General features: G+C 39.5%; 1 protein-coding gene across 2 annotated transcripts in view; it reads right to left on the bottom strand.

Moving 5' to 3' along the window:
• Positions 1-19,981, bottom strand: part of LOC122788074 (keratin, type I cytoskeletal 15-like) — a 170,202-nt gene that overhangs the window by 43,016 nt on the left and 107,205 nt on the right. For both annotated transcript variants that reach the window (XM_044054998.1, XM_044054997.1), the window contains exon 5: positions 5,231-5,356. In XM_044054998.1, coding sequence (XP_043910933.1) covers positions 5,231-5,356 — 126 coding nt within the window. The remainder of the gene's footprint in view (positions 1-5,230; positions 5,357-19,981) is intronic.

The raw sequence follows: 19,981 nt of genomic DNA, 5'->3' as shown, positions 1-19,981 counted from the left end.
GGCAAATGTCTTCCCTCTTTCCTGTCTGATCTCTATCATAATTTCCTCAATGAGTTTCAGGGGGTATTCTCTTTCCAAAAACATTTTTTTCAATTTTTGACTTACTTTTTCATAATCCCCATCATCTGATGTCATTCTACAACTCCTTATAAATTGCCCCCTCACAATGCCCCTCTTTTGAGAGAAGGGGTAAGCATTCATAAAGAACAAATATGAATTGGAAAAAGTGCTTTTTCTAAATACAGTGGATTTAAAATACCTAGACTCAGTGTTTTTTTCCAGAGCCACATCCAAATATTCCAACTTATCTCTAGAAGTATGATGTGTGAACTTCAAAAATTCAGTAGTGCCATTAAAATACTTTATGAAGTTGTATATAGTCCTACCCAAAAAATAAAAATGTTGTCCAGGTACCTACAATAGTAATTCCAGTACTTTGAGTAATCAGAATGGAAAATGTATTTTTCTTCCCAAGTGGAAAGCACCAGGTTGCATACATGGGAGCACAACTTGCTCCCATTGCCACCCCACTGATATGTTTAAAAAATTCCCCCTCAAAGAAGAGGTCCATTAAATCTGTAAGTAGGCATGCATGATCGTTGTCTATATCCCCCTTAAATCTTAGTGCTTCCTCATACCATTTCAGACCAATGGTGTTGGGTATTACATTAAACAAATCCTGTATATTATACTATACTCTACTATATAACTTCTGCTTTTTCAAACTCTAACAGATTAAAAATGATTGTGTGTGTATGGAGAGATGCTTATAAACACGATACTGTTATAATGAGATGCTGTGGTGCAACATTTGTGAATGAAAATTCAGAAAGGCAGAGTTCTATGAAAAATAATAAATCTTAAAATATGTTCCATAGTTAGTGTTTCTTATTGTAATACTGTTTTGAAAACATGTAGGTGAACTGTGATTCATAAAGCAGCCTTTCATCCATATCCACTGTTACTGTTACGAGGATACTTTCTCTTGCCTTGATTCCCCCTTCCTTCCCTGATACTTTTTCCACTCTCCTCTGGTCTACTTTGTGTGCCCCGCTCCGCTCCCCACCCTACCCCCATATCCCACCCACCCCCAGGGGTCCTACATTTATATTTCTACAAGCCACACCTCCTACTACTGCTATCCTATCCAATTCACAGTCTCACAGATTGTGTAACTTCCTTCACTTAGTCACACCTACATACCACTTTAACCAACCCACCACTATCTCACTAAAGTCCTACACCATTACAGCCCCTTCCACTCTACCCCTACTCCCACCACACACCCCTCTACAACATATCAGGAAACCCTACTTCACATACAACTATCTTATCATGTCTACAACTATCCTCCACTCACAACTTAAACTACCTATCATCTTCTTACTATTATTCCTTCTCATTACTACCTACTTCTTAACCTCCTATGAACACTCCTTAACTATTTCTCTCTCACTTCCCTCAAAACATACTAGTACACCTACAACATACCTACCTTCATCCTATTTACCTACCTCATCACAAACCATATATCTACTTCCCAAATACCATAGACTATTTCATTGTAAACTACTAAAAACTAAATCAAAGAAAGTATTTGACACATCTCTAAAACACATATCCAAAAACTATGGTCTACTACTCCATCTACTTCAGGACGGTGACATACACCCCAATCCAGGCCCTCAACCTACAACTACTGAAACACACAGTCACCATATAAAAGCTCTCCTTCCTCCATCAACTATAACTACAAACATACTATCCTTGGCCCACCTAAATATACGCAGTATCTGTAATAAAGTTAGTCAAATACACGCCCTACTAGAAGTACACAACTTTGACATTCTATGCTTATCAGAAACCTGGCTAAAACCATCTATTAAAGATATTGAAATTACCCCACCTGGATATAACATTGTTAGACTTGATCGCACCTCCAAGAAAGGAGGTGGAGTAGCTATCCTATATAAATCTAACCTGAAGCTTACTCTTCTTGACCTTGCTCTTACCCAAAACAATAATGTCGAAATAATCTGCTCTAGAGTTCAAATTAATACTACTAAATCAATAAACATCATTTGTGCTTATCTGCCTCCAGGAAATAATATCCCCACATTAGAACAACTTATTGAACAACTCTCAAATTACCTCCCCCAAGAAACACTACTTCTTGGAGACTTTAACATTGACTGGAAATCTTGTAACAATGCTAACCCTACTTCCCATTTAAACCTTTTTGGTTTCAAACAACTAATTGATAGTGCCACTAGAATAAATAAAACAAGCAAAAAAGAAACCACCTTAGACTGGGTTCTTACAAACTCCCCCTCACAAAGCTACAAAACTGGCATCCTTCCTGATGACCTTAGCGATCACTCCCTCACATATGTCATTAGAGCTAAAACTCATCAAAACTTACTTACCTCACATAGAACACTATATTCAAAGAAACAATTTAATCCCCAAAGATTTCAAACAGAACTCTCACAATACAATTGGACCCCTCTAAAGCACCTCTCTCTCAACAAAGCCATAGAATATTTCAACTCAGCATTCCTTACAATCCTAAACCACCATGCCCCAAGTCGTACCATTAGAATAAAGACCAGAACAGCACCCTGGCTTACCTCTAATACTAAACAAAAGATCAGGCTTAAAAATAAATCTTGGAAGAAATGGCTCCTCTAGAAACCCAACAGACTATCAAACCTTTAGAGAGCTGAGAAACAAAACCAAAAATGCTATTATTTCAGACAAAAGAACTACTATGTAGAACTTCAGCAATCCACAAAAAGAACCAAAAGGTTCTGGTCTACTATCAATCATCTACTTACCCCAGGTAAAATAGTAACACCTAACCCACAGAATCTAGACCCTGATAATCCCTCTTTAATAGCCAATAACTTCAATAGCTTCTTTACTACTTCCATACAAACACTAGCAAGCCATTTATCCCCTGATGCTTCCCAACTGATCTTAAGTAACACCAACAACGTCATTCCTTCCCTTCAACTTCAACCCATACCCACCTCCTACATACAATCTCTCTTACAAAAACTTAAACCCACTACCCCCTCAGCAGATAAGCTTCCTGCTGAATTCCTTCAGGTAGCAGCAAAAGCTATAGCCTACCCTGTTTCAATCCTAATAAACAGATTCATAAAAGAAAGTGATTTTCCAGCAATCTGGAAGATATCACACATCATACCCTTACATAAAGGAGGCAAATCCACTGACCTCTCTAACTACCGCCCAATAGCACTATTATCTCCACTAGCTAAAATCATGGAAAAATGTATACACAAACAACTACTTAACCATCTCCTTCAAAATAACCTACTAGCAAACACTCAACATGGATTTAGACCCTCACATAGTACGACCACTGCACTACTTTCCTTTACTAACACAATAAACTGTAACCGTAATAATAACAAACTAACTGCTTCTCTTTTCTTAGACCTGTCAAAAGCCTTCGACATGGTCAACCATAAACTTCTCCTACACATACTAAACTCACTTGCCTTGGATTTTTCCTCCTTAACGTGGTTCTCATCCTACCTTGAAAACCGACAACAAGCAGTACTCTGGAAAAATTCTCTATCTGCTCTACTACCTATCTCCTTAGGAGTACCTCAAGGATCAATATTAGGCCCACTCTTATTCTCTATCTTTATTAATGATCTTCAATCATCTATCCATAACACTACCTGCATACAATATGCAGATGATTCTACCATCATCTGTACAGCTCCCACCCAATCTGAACTCCAGTCACTCACACAATCTACCTTTTCAACTGTTGAACAATGGTTCTCAAAAAGATGTCTCCTTCTCAACTCCAAGAAAACAAAACTATTACTATTCTCACCTACCCACAAATCTCCTCAACTAAATTTTACTATTACTGCAGCTGACAATTCTCTTATCTCCCCAGACTCTACTACCAAACTGCTTGGTGTTACTATTGATAATAATCTTAACTATGATTGTCATATCAATAACACTATAAAAGCAGTAAATAAAAAGATAGGTTCACTGTACAGAATAAAACCCTTCCTTACTCCAGAAGCACGGACCACCTTAGCTCAATCACATCTTATCTCCACCCTACTGTATGCTTCCTCTATTTACACCAATCTCTCTAAAGGTAACCTGAAAAAACTAACTGCATCCTATCATAATATAGCCCGTTTTGCCACAGCATCCCAGTACAGAACTCACCACTGTAATAACTTAAAACAATTACAATGGTTAGAACTACCTAACAAGCTTATCTATCAACAACTCTTAATTACACATAATATTCTTTATCAACCAACAAAAACACCAGCTCTCAGTAACCTCCTTACTCCCTACAAAAACTTGAAACAGTTGCGATCTGCCGAAAAGATACAAGTCACCACAACTAGAATTACAAATTCAGCAGGTAACTGTCTATTTTCAAACTCCATAGGGAAAATATGGAATAACCTCCCCCCACACATTACCTCACTAGACTCCTTTCAACTTTTCAAAAAAACAACTTCTATTACATCTTAACAACTTCTGGCTCTGCTCCTGTACCAATCCAGACTAAATGACTTCTTCGCTCTTCAGTCATACCTCCCTACGTAAAAATCATTATCTTTCCCTGCTATTTCAAATGACTAAATTACTGTACTGTTCTAAAAAAAAAAAAAAAATATGAATATATAGCTTAGGCTATTTGTTTTTTACCTGTTTTTTTTTTTCGCTGTATTTTCTACTACACTAAAATGTATGCATTGTTGCTTAAATGTTTAACCTTGTTTTAATTGTGGTGCTTTTCTCCCCAGGCCTCCACTGAAAATGGAAATTATCCAGCTGGACTAGCCCGGTCAACAAATGTAAAATAAAAATAAAAAAAAAAAATAAAAATTCTCTTTCATTTATAATTCTATCACCTAATTCAGAACTTTGTAAAGAAGATAGCCACAAGGTTGTGAAAACGCAACCACAATCATCAATGTTAGTAATAAATGTATACAGATCTCATATAATGAGAATTGTGAGGCGAAGAAGGTGATGTGCATAACGATTTTCTTTAAATAATAATTAAAAGAAAACAGAATAAACAAAATTTTATTCAAAATATTTCTTCCTAAAACTAGTCAGCTGTGAGCTGTGCATGAGAGTGATGCATTTATGTACATAAAATAAAGAAATACTTAACAGTGACAAATGTTTTAGTGTGAACACAACTTACCTTCCCCAGCTGACTCTGGAGCTCAATTTCAAGACTTTGAAGATGACGACTCAAATTAGAGATCTCATTCTTGTGTGTTGAAAGAACTTCTGTGTCACTGTCAACAGACTTCTTTAATTCATTAACCTAGGAAAGCAGAAATTGATCTTAATATCCAGAGTGGATTGTTCATTGTTATGTCACTACACAGTCTGCAACATATTGATAATGATCCATTTTACAAGGTATGCAATAGCTCACCAAATTTAAGTTTAATGCAATAACATTGTTATAGTAAATTATATTTCTTGCAATGACATTATTGGAAGTAATTAAGTAAATAAGTAAATGGCAAATGAAAAAAAAAATGATTCTCCAGACTTCCTACAATGTTAAGAAAGGCATAGTTACCAAATTTGTAGTTTCAAGATGATTCTAATAGTTATATAACTAATATAATTGATTGCTCATTAAGGATGTGTGTGTGTGTGAGTGTACATGTGTGAATATGTGCATACCTAACCCATTACTTGCCCTTATTCTAACCCTAACCTGCAAACTCTCTCGGTCTCTCACACACACACACACACACACACACACACACACACACACACACACACACACACACACACACACACACACACACACCCTCTCTCACTTACTCTTACTTTATCTGAATGTGTTGGCATTAAAATCCCAGACCCGCACTTCCCTTAACCACATAAACTCAATCTTTATTTTGAAAACATTCAACACTTGGAAAGTTAAAGTCTCAATAGATTTCCCTAGAAGTTCACTCTGTCAATAAACTGCAGATCTGATGAAGTGCCTGACAATCCCCCCCCCCCCCCCCCCCCAGGTTCGTTATATGTTGGATTCAGTTCTAATCTCCAGTAAATGGGTAACATTTTGCATGTTGTCTACATGCCTGGGTGAGAATTTTCAAGTTTCTGCCATCTCTTCCCAAAAACATGCTTATCAATTGGCTAAACTAAATTGTCCAAATATATGTTTTATTTACCTTTGTTTTGTAGCTTACATCATGGCTAAAAAGGATCTAAAAATACCAGTTCACTCAGTCACTCAGTAAATAAAGAAATACTATTTAGAATACGATAACTCAGAAACCAACAGATATAATTGTATGATGGGCAGTGCACATGACATTTAGTATTTGGCCCTTATTCTGGTGCAGATTATGCAGGTTTGGCTAGTGGCCCCTATGCCAGATAATCCAGCCAGGTGCTGGAGTGAGTGAGGCAGCTGATTGATCAGTACTGAACTGTCAGTCTTGGGGGCTCAGTTTTGGCAGATAGTCCGTACTGGCAGAGGCCGCAGCAAAAGCTTCACCTTGGGAACTCCTAGTATTGCAGCTTTTACAAGTTAGGACTGTGGGGAGTTTGTGCTTATCAAGGAGTGGACATGAACTCTAAATGGAACAAATGACATGAACCCCCCAGGTTCGTTATATGTTGGATTCAGTTCTAATCTCCAGTAAATGGGTAACATTTTGCATGTTGTCTACATGCCTGGGTGAGAATTTTCAAGTTTCTGCCATCTCTTCCCAAAAACATGCTTATCAATTGGCTAAACTAAATTGTCCAAATATATGTTTTATTTACCTTTGTTTTGTAGCTTACATCATGGCTAAAAAGGATCTAAAAATACCAGTTCACTCAGTCACTCAGTAAATAAAGAAATACTATTTAGAATACGATAACTCAGAAACCAACAGATATAATTGTATGATGGGCAGTGCACATGACATTTAGTATTTGGCCCTTATTCTGGTGCAGATTATGCAGGTTTGGCTAGTGGCCCCTATGCCAGATAATCCAGCCAGGTGCTGGAGTGAGTGAGGCAGCTGATTGATCAGTACTGAACTGTCAGTCTTGGGGGCTCAGTTTTGGCAGATAGTCCGTACTGGCAGAGGCCGCAGCAAAAGCTTCACCTTGGGAACTCCTAGTATTGCAGCTTTTACAAGTTAGGACTGTGGGGAGTTTGTGCTTATCAAGGAGTGGACATGAACTCTAAATGGAACTAAAGGTATGTAGAAGCATGCACTTGTATATGGTCTAACACACTGGGTATTGAGCCTTGGTGCTGCTATAACAGCAACAATGTGGTCCAGGTCATTGATCAGATTCCATGTTAGAGAAGATGGTACTGATAACCAGTAAACTTGCTGTGCTAGTCCCAAAGTACAGTCCTGCCACAAATTCTGTTTGTCAGTTGTAAGGACACTATTTCTGGTCAGGGGGTTCTTAAATTGCTGGTCCACTAGGGTCACCTAGAGTTCAAAGGTGGCAGGAGTGAAATTAGTATAGCAAGCATTTAGTAAGATCATCAGTGTTGTCATATTTGACTATAGAAATGATAAAAATAGATCTGAATGACAGATGGGCTTCATCTCTGATTTCATTGTTACCTAAAATGTATTCCAGTGTTGTAAATAATCCAGCAGAGCCAGCAGAGCCACATTCAGTCATTTTATCATCACTGCAATCCTCGTTTTGAGATATTTTTGAATGAGGGCGGTATCACGTGGTTGATTCGTAATGAACATCAGTACTGTCAAACCTATTCAGTCGAACAACTTTTATCCCAGTGGCAAAAATATCTAAAAAGCATTAAGAAACAGCTTTGCTGTCTTTGATGTTTTTTTTCATTTTACAGTAGCTTTTGTACTTCAGACTCTGTAGTCCTACTAAAATTTTATCTTTGTAGATTGTGGTAATGTCACTAGGAAGGCTCCTTTGAGGTAAGGTTATCATCATGGCATCAGGTTGTTTCCTCTATATCCCCATTATGCATGCAATTATGTTATTTCCAGGTGCTAGTGTTCATAGGTTCATAGGTAGGCACTAGGCTATTGGCCCTAGGGCCTATATCAGCCTAGCCAAAAAGGTACCCTGGCTTTCGCCACCCAAGAAAATTATTTTCCTGTGCTCCTGTTGAGCAGAGCCACAGAGGTGATCCCTGGGGTGAATTTCCTATTTCCCATACAATCATCAAGATTTTTCTTGAAGAGTGCTAATGAGGAGCTTTGTTTGATATAGATAGGTAGTTTGTTCCAGAGTATGGGAAGTCTCTGGGACAGGAATCTATCCCTCCACCATGTTCTGTTATTATTCACCTTCCCAAGAAATGTAACCATGTATGAACTGGTGCATTTTACCCGTACCAGGTGCCAGTGATAATGCAGTCCTACTCCATTCTTGTATCTCTTGGAGAAAGAAAAAAATAGTTTATCAGTCAATCTTTTCTATTTCCCAGGAAATGCTATTTGGGTCACTGGCTGTGTGACTAGAAAGCCTTTATCAATGGTGTGAACTGGACCTGCTAATCTATATATGTGAGCTGGGAAGCTGCCTTTTAAAGAAACAGGGTTGCTATATATGCACAACCAGGTAAATAAAACATTAACATAAAAGAGAACGCATATTTAAAATGAACTGCAACATGCTACTCTGTATCAGAATTGGGAGACCCAATAACACAAGTGCAAACATGTAAAAAAAAGGTATTTCAACCAGAATAGTAGAGAATTCAGAAACTTGCATTTATATGCATGTGATATCCACGTTCATGCTATCTATATATATGCCAACTCTGAGGTCATTCTACTTTAAAGTGGAGAAAACACTTCAAGATATATCAGACTCAAACTATATTCCTCACTTGCACTTGTTTTTTTTCCCTCATGTCCAAGGATTGCAGTTACTGTCCTCTAACATTCAAAAGGAGCCCATGGCACTCTACATGGCACATTTTGTTCTGGCTTTTATGTAGTCCTGTTAGCTGAATGAAACTTAACACAGCCCCAGTAATCAGACTTCATTTTTTGATTTGAGAAGTTCATATTATAATGGCTGAATTATGGAATAACATTTTAAATAAGATATACTCTAATAAGTGGTTTTATTTTAATTTGTCAGACATAAACATCTATTAATGCCATGCAATTATGTCTGTTGTTTCAATTTTTGGATGCTGGTGTCTCTTGTTTTCCTATTACATGCTAACATATGTTTATTATACACATATATTTTACATGTATTTTAAATATTTATATTTTGATAGGTATATGTACCTTCTCTGATGCTGTAGTTCACTCTGTGAAACTATATTTAATTGTGATTTTTTTTAGTATGCTTGACCGAATTCTGTCATATACATTTTACTCTTGCTGTTAATTTAATGTTATCTTTCCAATCTCCTGGGCTGAACCAGAAAAGGTATGTTTTGGATCTACCAGCTTAGTACATGTAAGTAGTAGGTCAGAACAGGATGGACAGAAAGACAGGCAAAGACCAACAAAAGGGTAACATTTAGCAAGCAAAATTAATACAGTTTGTTTAGCTGGATCTATAACAAGTATTCACATGCTTGTAGTTCATGAGACACTTGCTCACTGTCACTTGCTCTAATTGGCAATTGTCCTAACTCCCATTAGCCTGATCCCAGTGAATTACCAAGTCTCACCAACTAACCCCAAATTTGACTCAAGATGTCCACTCCTCCTATCTGGACCTATTCAGTCTATCAAGATTCATCCCTTTACCCTGATCCTGGGCAACTTTAACTACTCAAACATAGATTGGAAGAACTACTCGTGCCAGAACACAAATTCCCAGAGATTCCTTGATTTTGTCAGTGCAAATGCCTTGGAAGAGTTAGTCGATGCCCCCACAAGATGTGATAATATCTTGGACTTAGTATTAACCAACTTGAGTAACCACTGCAGCATCCCTATAGTAGTATCAAGATCCGACCATAAAGCACTCCCTTTCAAAGTCACAATCTCCCCCAATCCCCCTCTACCTAGGGTCAAACAAAGAAACTTCTCCAAAGCTGATTACGACCTCCTGAGGAATGGTATAAACAGCTTCACAGCCCCCTCCCCCTCTGTAGGAATTGGCACCAATATCCAAAACTGCATCAAAGCACTATATAAGCATTTATATAGATGCACGGAATCATGAATACCCAACAGGATAAAATCATCCTCTGCAAGGAAGAGTAAACCTGTCTGGTAGACATTTGCAACAAATAAACTCTATAACAAAAGGAAACAGTTGCCGTCCAGGACCAAAAAGGAGGAGGTGCCCAACTGGAAGAAATCTCTCCTTAGCCTGAAGAAGCAAATCCTCTAAAGCTAACTTCAAGTCCAAATTGGCCATATCTACTAAAGACAGTCATAAGGCCTTCTTCACATATGTCTGCAATCTCAAATGAAGCACTCAGGTCTGCTCAGAACTGGTGGTCAAGGACACCACATACACAAATGTCATAGATACAGCCAACTTGCTGGCTGACAGATTCAGTGAAAACTTTTCCCCTCTGTCCCCCCCATCAGTAAAACAGGACATGCCCAGTACCTGCCCCCTTCCCCTTATATCTATAAAACAGGTCATCACTGTTCTCTCAAAGGCAAAACATACAGCCTCCATGGGACCCGATAACATCCCAGGCTGCATCCTACATGAACTCAGGCAGGAACTTGCAGCAGCATTAGGCACCCTATTCAACCAAAGCCTGAATACTGGCTTCATTCCAGCTGAGTAGAGGACAGCCACTGTCATCCTTTTGAACAAAGGTGGTGCATCCACCAATCTGGGAAATTATAGACTCATCAGCCTAACTAGCCTGATTTGCAAGGCCATGGAATGGATTATCATGGACCTCAAGGACATTGGCAACCTCCAAACACTCGACCCCACACAGTTGGGTTTCATCAAGGGGAGGTCATGTCTGTTCAATTTGGTTGACTTCTTTGAGACAGTTATCAAAGCTGTGGATGAGGGGAAAACAGTGCACACTGCCTACCTCAACCTGGCCAAAACCTTCAACACTATTTTCCAGTCGGGCATAACAGATAAACTTATTTGACTAGGCATCAATCCATATGTTACCAGATGGGTAGCAAACTGGCTCACTGATAGAACCCACCTAGTCAAAATAGGGGAAGCCACCTGAAGCATTAGACCCATAACGAGCAGTGTACCACAGAGATTGGTCTTGAGGCCTCTGTTATTTGAGATATACTTTTCTGAGGTGTAGGCCAAAACCAATGGGCTATGGCTGACCAAGTTTGCAGATGACTGCAAGCTGGGCACTGTCATCAATTCCCCTAGTAATGTGGAGATCCTCCAAGAGGGTCTCAACCAAGTGTCAGAAACGTACCCTCAAGCTGAATATCAAAAAATGCATCATCATCTCCTTTGGGGAGAGTGACATCCCCCACATATGATCACATTAATAAAAATGTCTTAAGCACACAATCAGCTGTGAGGGATTTGGGGACCCAGGTTGATAGCAACCTGACTTCTGACCACCATGTTGCTTCCGTTGTACAGAAAGCTTTCTACATGGCCCACTTCATTAGTAAGGGTATCTCATCCATGGACAAGGAGGTCATAACACCCCTGTATTCTTCCCTTATAATGCCCTTTATTGAGTACAATTCCCCTTTTGGCATATACCTCACCAAGCACATCCAGCAGCTGGTGAGACCACAGAGGTTTCTCACCAGGAGAATCCAGGGTCTCAAATATCTACCATACACAGAGACACTAAAAGCCCTGTCCCTCTACTCAGTTTCATACAGACTCCTCAGAGGTGACCTCTGTCTGTCATACAAAGCAATCTCAGACCCCGCCTTGATTGGACTGCTGCATATCTGCAAGTCAAGCGCCATTCAAGTAACCTGCACATGTGACCTAAACCTGGTCTGTGATATCAGTAGGACTTGTTGGCAGGATAGATTTGTGTCCCAGACAGACCTCCCAACTGTTCCGAATTACTCAGTTTTTACCGAGTTTTGGGGTCCAAATGAAGGGGTGCCACGATTCCCGAGTGGAATTTTTTGCTTTGTTTTTTTTAATTTTCGCGCTGTTGGAACTGACGTCATCGCGTGCACGATGACGTCAGCTCCATCAGGCTACCAGCCAGTCGGAATTAAGCTCAAGGAGCTCACATCATTTCTGGCTGTCCAAAATTGAATTGCCAGTCGGCGAGAATGGGAATAGCAGTGGAACTTGTTTTGCAAGCAGGGATAATGGCAGAAAGCTGGGACAGCAGAGGAACTTGCTAGCAGGCAGAAATGCAAAGCTGGAACTGCAGAGGAACTTGTTTGCGAGCTGGGATAACGGCAGAGGAACTACTCGTTTTCAGGGTAAGCTTGCCTTGAACTGGTCTGTGTGTGTGTGTGTGTGTGTGTGTGTGTGTGTGTGTGTGTGTGTGTGTGTGTGTGTGTGTGTGTGTGTGTGTGTGTGTGTGTGTGTGTGTGTGTGTGTGTGTGTGTGTGTGTGTGTGTGTGTGTGAAGTACAGGAAAAAAAAAGCTCAATGTCCCCCTAGCCACCACCATTTCTAAGCTGATTGTGTTATACACATTACAGGTTACGCTGTCATACTACCATATTTACTTCTTTTCATGTATAATTACTAAGCCCTATTTTAATGCATTCCTTAGTTTTGTTCTGTGTCTCTCACCACCTGCTGCCTGTTACATTTTGCAACATAACATATTTACGTTTTACACTTCAGACTAGTTTTCTCATACAGAATTATGATCTGCCATGCTATTTCTGATGTCTGTGAATATCGGCTAATGCCTATACACTGACTAGTGCATTTATTTGATATACAACTTTTAAGTTTTTAACCAAATACAGCTCAAAGCAGTCATGATCTAAATTTAAAATATGTACATGCTTTCACTATAAGTCATGAAACAAACTGCAAATATCATTTAAAGTCCTGATTTTGATAATATTTTATGTTTGCTACTAAATGTGGCTTTGAGAACTGTTTGCTTTGCTAATGTTTAAAAATGTGAGTATAGGTATGGGCTTCCCACTCCATTGGTCGTATTTATACTTTCAAAAGTAATCTGTTTGTTGTTTGTTGCACACTTCTAGTAGAGCTTTTTACTGCTGCAAAAATCGTTATTGCATTTTTTCTAGACAAACTACAGTGCTGGTCAGGGCTTTATTTATAACTACATCTTTGATGCTGAGGGTAATATGGGCCCTGCAAACCATGGCATAGACTTGTTCTGAGATACGCTACCTCTTAAGATCTATTAAGTGATTTAAATGAAAAAAGCATGCACCTCTAGAGTTAGTTTTGTAGTCTGGCCTGTAGATGGCAGCATGAATAACAATAATTATTTATTGTTATTCTGTGTAGACATAAATAAAATATATCACACTCTATCACATTCTGAGCTTTGTCCAGATTTATTTTGTGCTAAGAGTTGAGAGCTATAATGAGAAGGAGTTGAGAGCTATGATGAGAAGTGAGAACATTTTTTTTTTCCTGCTAAGAGTTGAGGGTTATGTTCTGAGCTTTGTCCAGATTTTTTTTGTACTAAGAGTTGAGAACTATGATGAGAAGAAAGAACATGTTTTTTTCTGCTGAGAGTTGAGAGTTATGTTCTGAGCTTTGTCCAGATTTTTTTGACCTTTTGTCCCCTCCCCCCAAAAAATGAAATTGAAAATATGTGCGATCTGCTGAGCAAGATGCCTATGGCTTACATTACTGACATTCTATTTATAGTGTGGGTGTGGGAGTAGACTTCTATGATGGAAATGTTCTGAATTGGACAGTTTTTTCATTATTGGTTCATGTGTTTTTTTCATTGCCTACAGTACAGCCTACTGGTAAAATGTTCAAACAAATTTAAAATGCACTTGTTGTATTATACAAGGAATATAATTTAATAAAGTCAGGAAGGTGTATAAAGAAAGGAACACATGTATGTTTCTTGTATTGTGTGCAAGGGGCCAATGATTTGAAAACTGCCCAAAGGTAATCGTTATCCACCACTGGCCAAATGCATTTTCTTTGGATGTGGTGTGGGTTTCAATGCTGTTTCAAAGAATGTGAGTTTCAAGGGCAGAGAAGTTTTAATGTCAAGCCTATTTTCATTGTGAGACAGTATTGTTTTGTTTACCAGATGATGTCTATTACTGTTTCTGCATTTCTGTGTTGTGAAATGTAAAAATAAAATCCAAATAATCATTGTAGAAGTAAAGCAGTATGCATACATTAGTGTTTATGGTAAATTGGGTGAAATAGCCAGGTAATGGGACATTGGAACGGCTGCAGGGGGACTCTGGTGCCATATTTTTGTTGTCTGCTCTTCAGTTTGCGTTTGAAAGTTGGTATCCCACAATTCCATTGGAGTGGGTGGGGTTGCGTAATTATGTATGCAAATTAGATGTTAATAAGTGTACAGATTTGTACCTATTTTTCATGGGCCTTGTCCAGATTTTTGATGTTTCCAGGTTGAGAGGTATGGTCCCAGAACCTTCCCCATCTGTGGAATAGACAACCTCTCCACATCAAGCAGAGTACGTCATTATCCCTTTTTAAGTGCAACCTGGATAACTGGATGGGAAAATAAAATACACCCCTGGGATTCCACCCGTGTCCCTGCTGGACAGGAGCATCAGGTGCTGACTTGTCTAAACATGGGCTAAACTTTTGGCTAGGTTTATAAGGGCCTCAGGGCTAATAGCCTAGTAAGTTCCTATGATCCTATGATCCTATGAAGTACATAGCCCTACAGCAACCCTAACTCTAGCCTTAAAACACCCACCCTGACCATAGCAATCATCTTTTTAACCCTAAAGTCCCTGATCACTCCCTAACCCTAAAACTCCACTAATCCTCCTCTAAACACACAGCTCACACTCACTCCCTACCCTAAAACTCCAGTTCCACTCCCTAATTCTAAACTACCCTCCCATTACCTAAACTTAAACATCTCTTCCCACTTCACTAAACTTAACGTCCATGATCATTCCCTAACCCTAACCCTAATCTCCCCTCTGCTCACTAAACCTAAACTCTGCCCTCCATAATCCTAAATCCCTTCCTGATTACTGCTTAAAACTGCAACCTGTTGTCCCAGCCATTATCACTCTCATCCCATGGCTGCTGTGCTAACCCTATCTGAACTTGGCTATTGTGTCTGGGCATGGTGCAACAGCTCCATTCTCATCCCATGGCTGCTGTGCTAACCCTATCTGAACTTGGCTATTGTGTCTGGGCATGGTGCAACAGCTCCATTCTCATCCCATGGCTGCTGTGCTAACCCTATCTGAACTTGGCTATTGTGTCTGGGCATGGTGCAACAGCTCCATTCTCATCCCATGGCTGCTGTGCTAACCCTATCTGAACTTGGCTATTGTGTCTGGGCATGGTGCAACAGCTCCATTCTCATCCCATGGCTGCTGTGCTAACCCTATCTGAACTTGGCTATTGTGTTTGGGCATGGTGCAACAGCTCCATTCTCATCCCATGGCTGCTGTACTAACCCTATCTGAACTTGGCTATTGTGTTCGGGCATGGTGCAACAGCTCCATTCTCATCCCATGGCTGCTGTGCTAACCCTATCTGAACTTGGCTATTGTGTTTGGGCATGGTGCAACAGCTCCATTCTCATCCCATGGCTGCTGTGCTAACCCTATCTGAACTTGGCTATTGTGTCTGGGCATGGTGCAACAGCTCCATTCTCATCCCATGGCTGCTGTGCTAACCCTATCTGAACTTGGCTATTGTGTCTGGGCATGGTGCAACAGCTCCATTCTCATCCCATGGCTGCTGTGCTAACCCTATCTGAACTTGGCTATTGTGTCTGGGCATGGTGCAACAGCTCCATTCTCATCCCATGGCTGCTGTGCTAACCCTATCTGAACTTGGCTATTGTGTTCGGGCATGGTGCAACAGCTCCATTCTCATCCCATGGCTGCTGTGCTAACCCTATCTGAACTTGGCTATTGTGTCTGGGCATGGTGCAACAGCTCCATTCTCATCCCATGGCTGCTGTGCTAACCCTATCTGAACTTGGCTATTGTGTCTGGGCATGGTGCAACAGCTCCATTCTCATCCCATGGCTGCTGTGCTAACCCTATCTGAACTTGGCTATTGTGTCTGGGCATGGTGCAACAGCTCCATTCTCATCCCATGGCTGCTGTGCTAACCCTATCTGAACTTGGCTATTGTGTCTGGGCATGGTGCAACAGCTCCATTCTCATCCCATGGCTGCTGTGCTAACCCTATCTGAACTTGGCTATTGTGTCTGGGCATGGTGCAACAGCTCCATTCTCATCCCATGGCTGCTGTACTATCCCTAACCAATCTTGGGTGCTGTGTTTGGGAAAGGTCAGTGGAGCCACTCTCTCACCATGGCTACCGCATCTCACCTGAATATGTAGTCAAGTTGAGGATGAGTGATTGCCAGTGTGAGCTACAAGATGTCTGAGTATCTGGGAAAAAGATTGTGGTATTGAAGCATGTGGGACTTGAGCACTTGTAGTAGTCCTGTTTAAATAAGTATGATTTTATTTTTTTCATGGTTTGTTTTTAAAAATAATTTCTTAGCAAAAATACAGTCGTATTTGATGTTTCACACATCTTTACTTGGAATCATATCATAAAGCAACAGAATTATGAACCGATTTGTCAAAAAACAAACCACTGAAGAAAGAGCACTGAACGTTCTTGCTGCAAAGTCCAAAATGTTTATACTCACCCTAAATTTAAAAGGGTGAGTCTTGCTTCTCTTTTATTTGTAAATGCCATTTCTGGGGTTTCCTCTGTTTTTTCTATTCAGACAGGTCATGTTTTAGCCAATAAATACAGTAGTGCAGGTGTCAGATATGTGAAAATAACAGCTATAATACCATGGTAAAAATACAAACTCAGACTCTTTCTTAAAGTACTATAAGGTATGATATGAATTATGAAAATAATAATTATTACTTATACTATAAATTCACAATTTTTCTTTAAATGTTTATTCATCCTTGTGACCTTAGATGGCACTGTTTCCACCTACTTGTCTACTATTTCTTGCAGTTCATTATCTATATGCTTTGGCAGGGTTCTGATTTCTTTCATACTGCAGGTACGTTTTTGTGTGTGTGTTATGATTACCCACTTTTCAAAGCCCCCCACCCCAAGGAAGAAGTATGCAATGTTTTAATTTAGTGTGTTCTGTGTGGACTTTGCACTGACCTTCTAGAAGCAGACTTCTTTACTTCTTATAGTCTGCACAAGGTCCATCCACAATGTATTTATTTATTTCACTGATAACCAGGTAAGAGCGCTGGTCAAATGACAATTTTCAACCAAATCACAGGCCTTGTAGCTCTTGACTGCTCTTGCTTTTGCAGAATGTCCTTGATTTCATCTCACCTGACCAGCTGCACTATTGCACAATTCCTCAGGGCTGTGACCAATCCAATGGCAGGTTGGGAGGCAAGGTTGAGCAGAGCAGCCTGCAGTATGACAAATGCTGGTCTTGCATGCCTGGACAGAACTTTTGATGTCATATATATCACTGCACTTAACATTTATTATCTCCAGTCCTCTTCAGATGCTGTAGTTTGCCTTGCAGTCTGTGCAGTGACTATAGCACATGCCCATCTGAGCAGATGTATCTTAATCACAGGCAGAAAGTCTTCCCTCCCAGAGAGGAAGAGAAAGTAAAGCCTCTCTTTCCCATCTATCACTTTCTCCCACCACAGCTCCTCTAATGCCTGAGCTGATAGTCAAGCTCGGTTCTTCTCATCATAGTTAGGGCTCCTTATCTCTATGCCACAAAACTGGGGCCCCATGTTACCTTCTTGATGCCAATGTAATATCAGGCTGCTAGGGGTAGCCATTCTGAAATTACAGCAGTCCTGTATTGAGGAACTTTGCAGATCAGTAAAAGATGTTGGTCCATCTCATTAGTTATCTATGATACCTCTAAACAGTATTTGCTCTCAAAACTGCTGTTTATAGATCAACATTACTTGTCAACTAAGGACAGGCTATCCCTGAACCAGGTAGGGTCTTTCTGAATCAATCCAATATATGTAGTGCTTTGTGGGCTGTTGACTGTTTCTGTCTAGGATTCATATACCATCCTGTAAGACACTGCATTCTGTGCAGCATTAAGGAAAGGTTAAAAGTGGTGTGCCCAATGACTAAAAGCGATAACTGCTCCTGAGACATAAAGGCTGACTTAAATAGAACAGTGTGTGAACTTTTATATGACAAGTATAAAAAATATTCTCCAGACTTTAGACAGAAGAAATGTAACACAACGGAGAAGTGATATCCTTTACTGGATCAGCACAGGTTTTGTAGTTATGCAAACTTTCAGGCTAACAGTAGCTTTTCATCAGAAGTTAATAATTTATTGACAACATTGCTTAAATACCAATTTGTTTTTAGAGAAGAAAGCTCATAATTTCCTTTGCAGTAGTTAAAAGAAGCATTTAAAAATCTCACCCATCAAGAAGGATACAGATAAATCTCAGAGACAGGTGCAGTATGTGTGTGCGTGTTTTGGGGGGACCTTGAAAACTTTGAAAAATGTGTTATTGCCCATCATAAAACTGACGGAGCTTTCCAAATTATAAATGATCATTATTGTTCATTTAGGAAAGAAGGCTCTCTGTATGTTAAAGTAAACTTGTTTGAGAGTTACTGGGAAAATAAATCACAAAAAATAAAAGATGGGCTGGAAGATAGTTAAACCCACTTCAGGAGCTTACCCAGAACTTGGTGGTGAATGTTAACAAATGGAAGCTTGCCCTGTGTGGTTGCTCAGTGAGTGGCAGAGATGGTGGGATATGAGTGGCAGAGATGGTAGCATGTGAGTGGCACAGATGGTGGCATGTGAGTGGCACAGACTGTGGCTGTGAGTGGTAGAGATGATGGCATGTGAGTGGCATAGATGGTGACATACTTTGGTTTATTTCAAGAGGTGATGGCAATAACAGAATACAAAGTACAGTGGCTCAAAACAGAAATAAATCAATAAAGCAATGCTTTACTTTTTACCCTAAGCAATATATTTATTGCTTGAAACCCTATCAATGATTTCATTATACTTGACAAAGTGTTTTAAAAGCTGCAGCATTTGAAATCTGTGGTGTATAGTTTTAGACTGAAGGAAGACATCTAACTAGCAAGCAAATTACCTAAAGATGCCGTTCTCTTTTGCAGATGATTTCCTACACAAACACAATATATGTTTAAAAAACTCTTGTGAAGTGTAATAAATAGTTATACTATGTCTCTGTGTTTTTATTTTGAGAACCTGTAGCAGTATTTCAAATTGAATCATTCCATCAACTAGCTATATACTTCAATGCGGTACATTTTCTGATTCGTTGTTGCATTTCTGAGATTCATAAGTGAAAGAACCAGAAATATGAAAAAAAACTAATAACACAGGAAGGTGAACATTGAATGTCAACAATTGTTGTTTTCTTTTACAGTTACTTTTTGGGGGGCCCACTGCACTACCCATACCCAAACTCCACCATACCTATTAAAAAGAGAATACTCTGAGAGATAGAGATCACTTTTGCATATTCAGTCTCATTAGTCCAGGGCTCACCCTAACAAGTCTGAGACATACAAAAAAGTTACTATATTTTCCTCATTCATAGTCATGATGCTACTTTTTTAAAAATAAAATTACATTTTATGAAGAGTGGAGGACTGCATCGCCTGAGCTTATAGTCCCTTACAGTCCAATTTGTAAGTTCATATTTAAAAGTTAGACATTGGAAGACAACTGTGCATCCCACAACTTGATTACCTTCCATGGGGCAGGTCAGAGTCACAGCTAGGGCAGACTGAAGGGGTGGCTCCTGAGTGGGATTCATGTTGATAGATCAACAGTAATCCAAGCAATGACAAAACCAATGAAAACATTATAACAAAACTAAAAAGAACAGTACAAGGAAAAGCTGTGA

This window comes from Protopterus annectens, chromosome 13.part0 (assembly GCF_019279795.1).
Source record: "Protopterus annectens isolate FY-2018-M chromosome 13.part0, PAN1.0, whole genome shotgun sequence".
Lineage (NCBI taxonomy): Eukaryota > Metazoa > Chordata > Ceratodontiformes > Protopteridae > Protopterus > Protopterus annectens.
The sequence above is the reverse complement of the archived record's forward strand: the minus strand, read 5'-3'. Positions and strand labels throughout refer to the sequence as shown.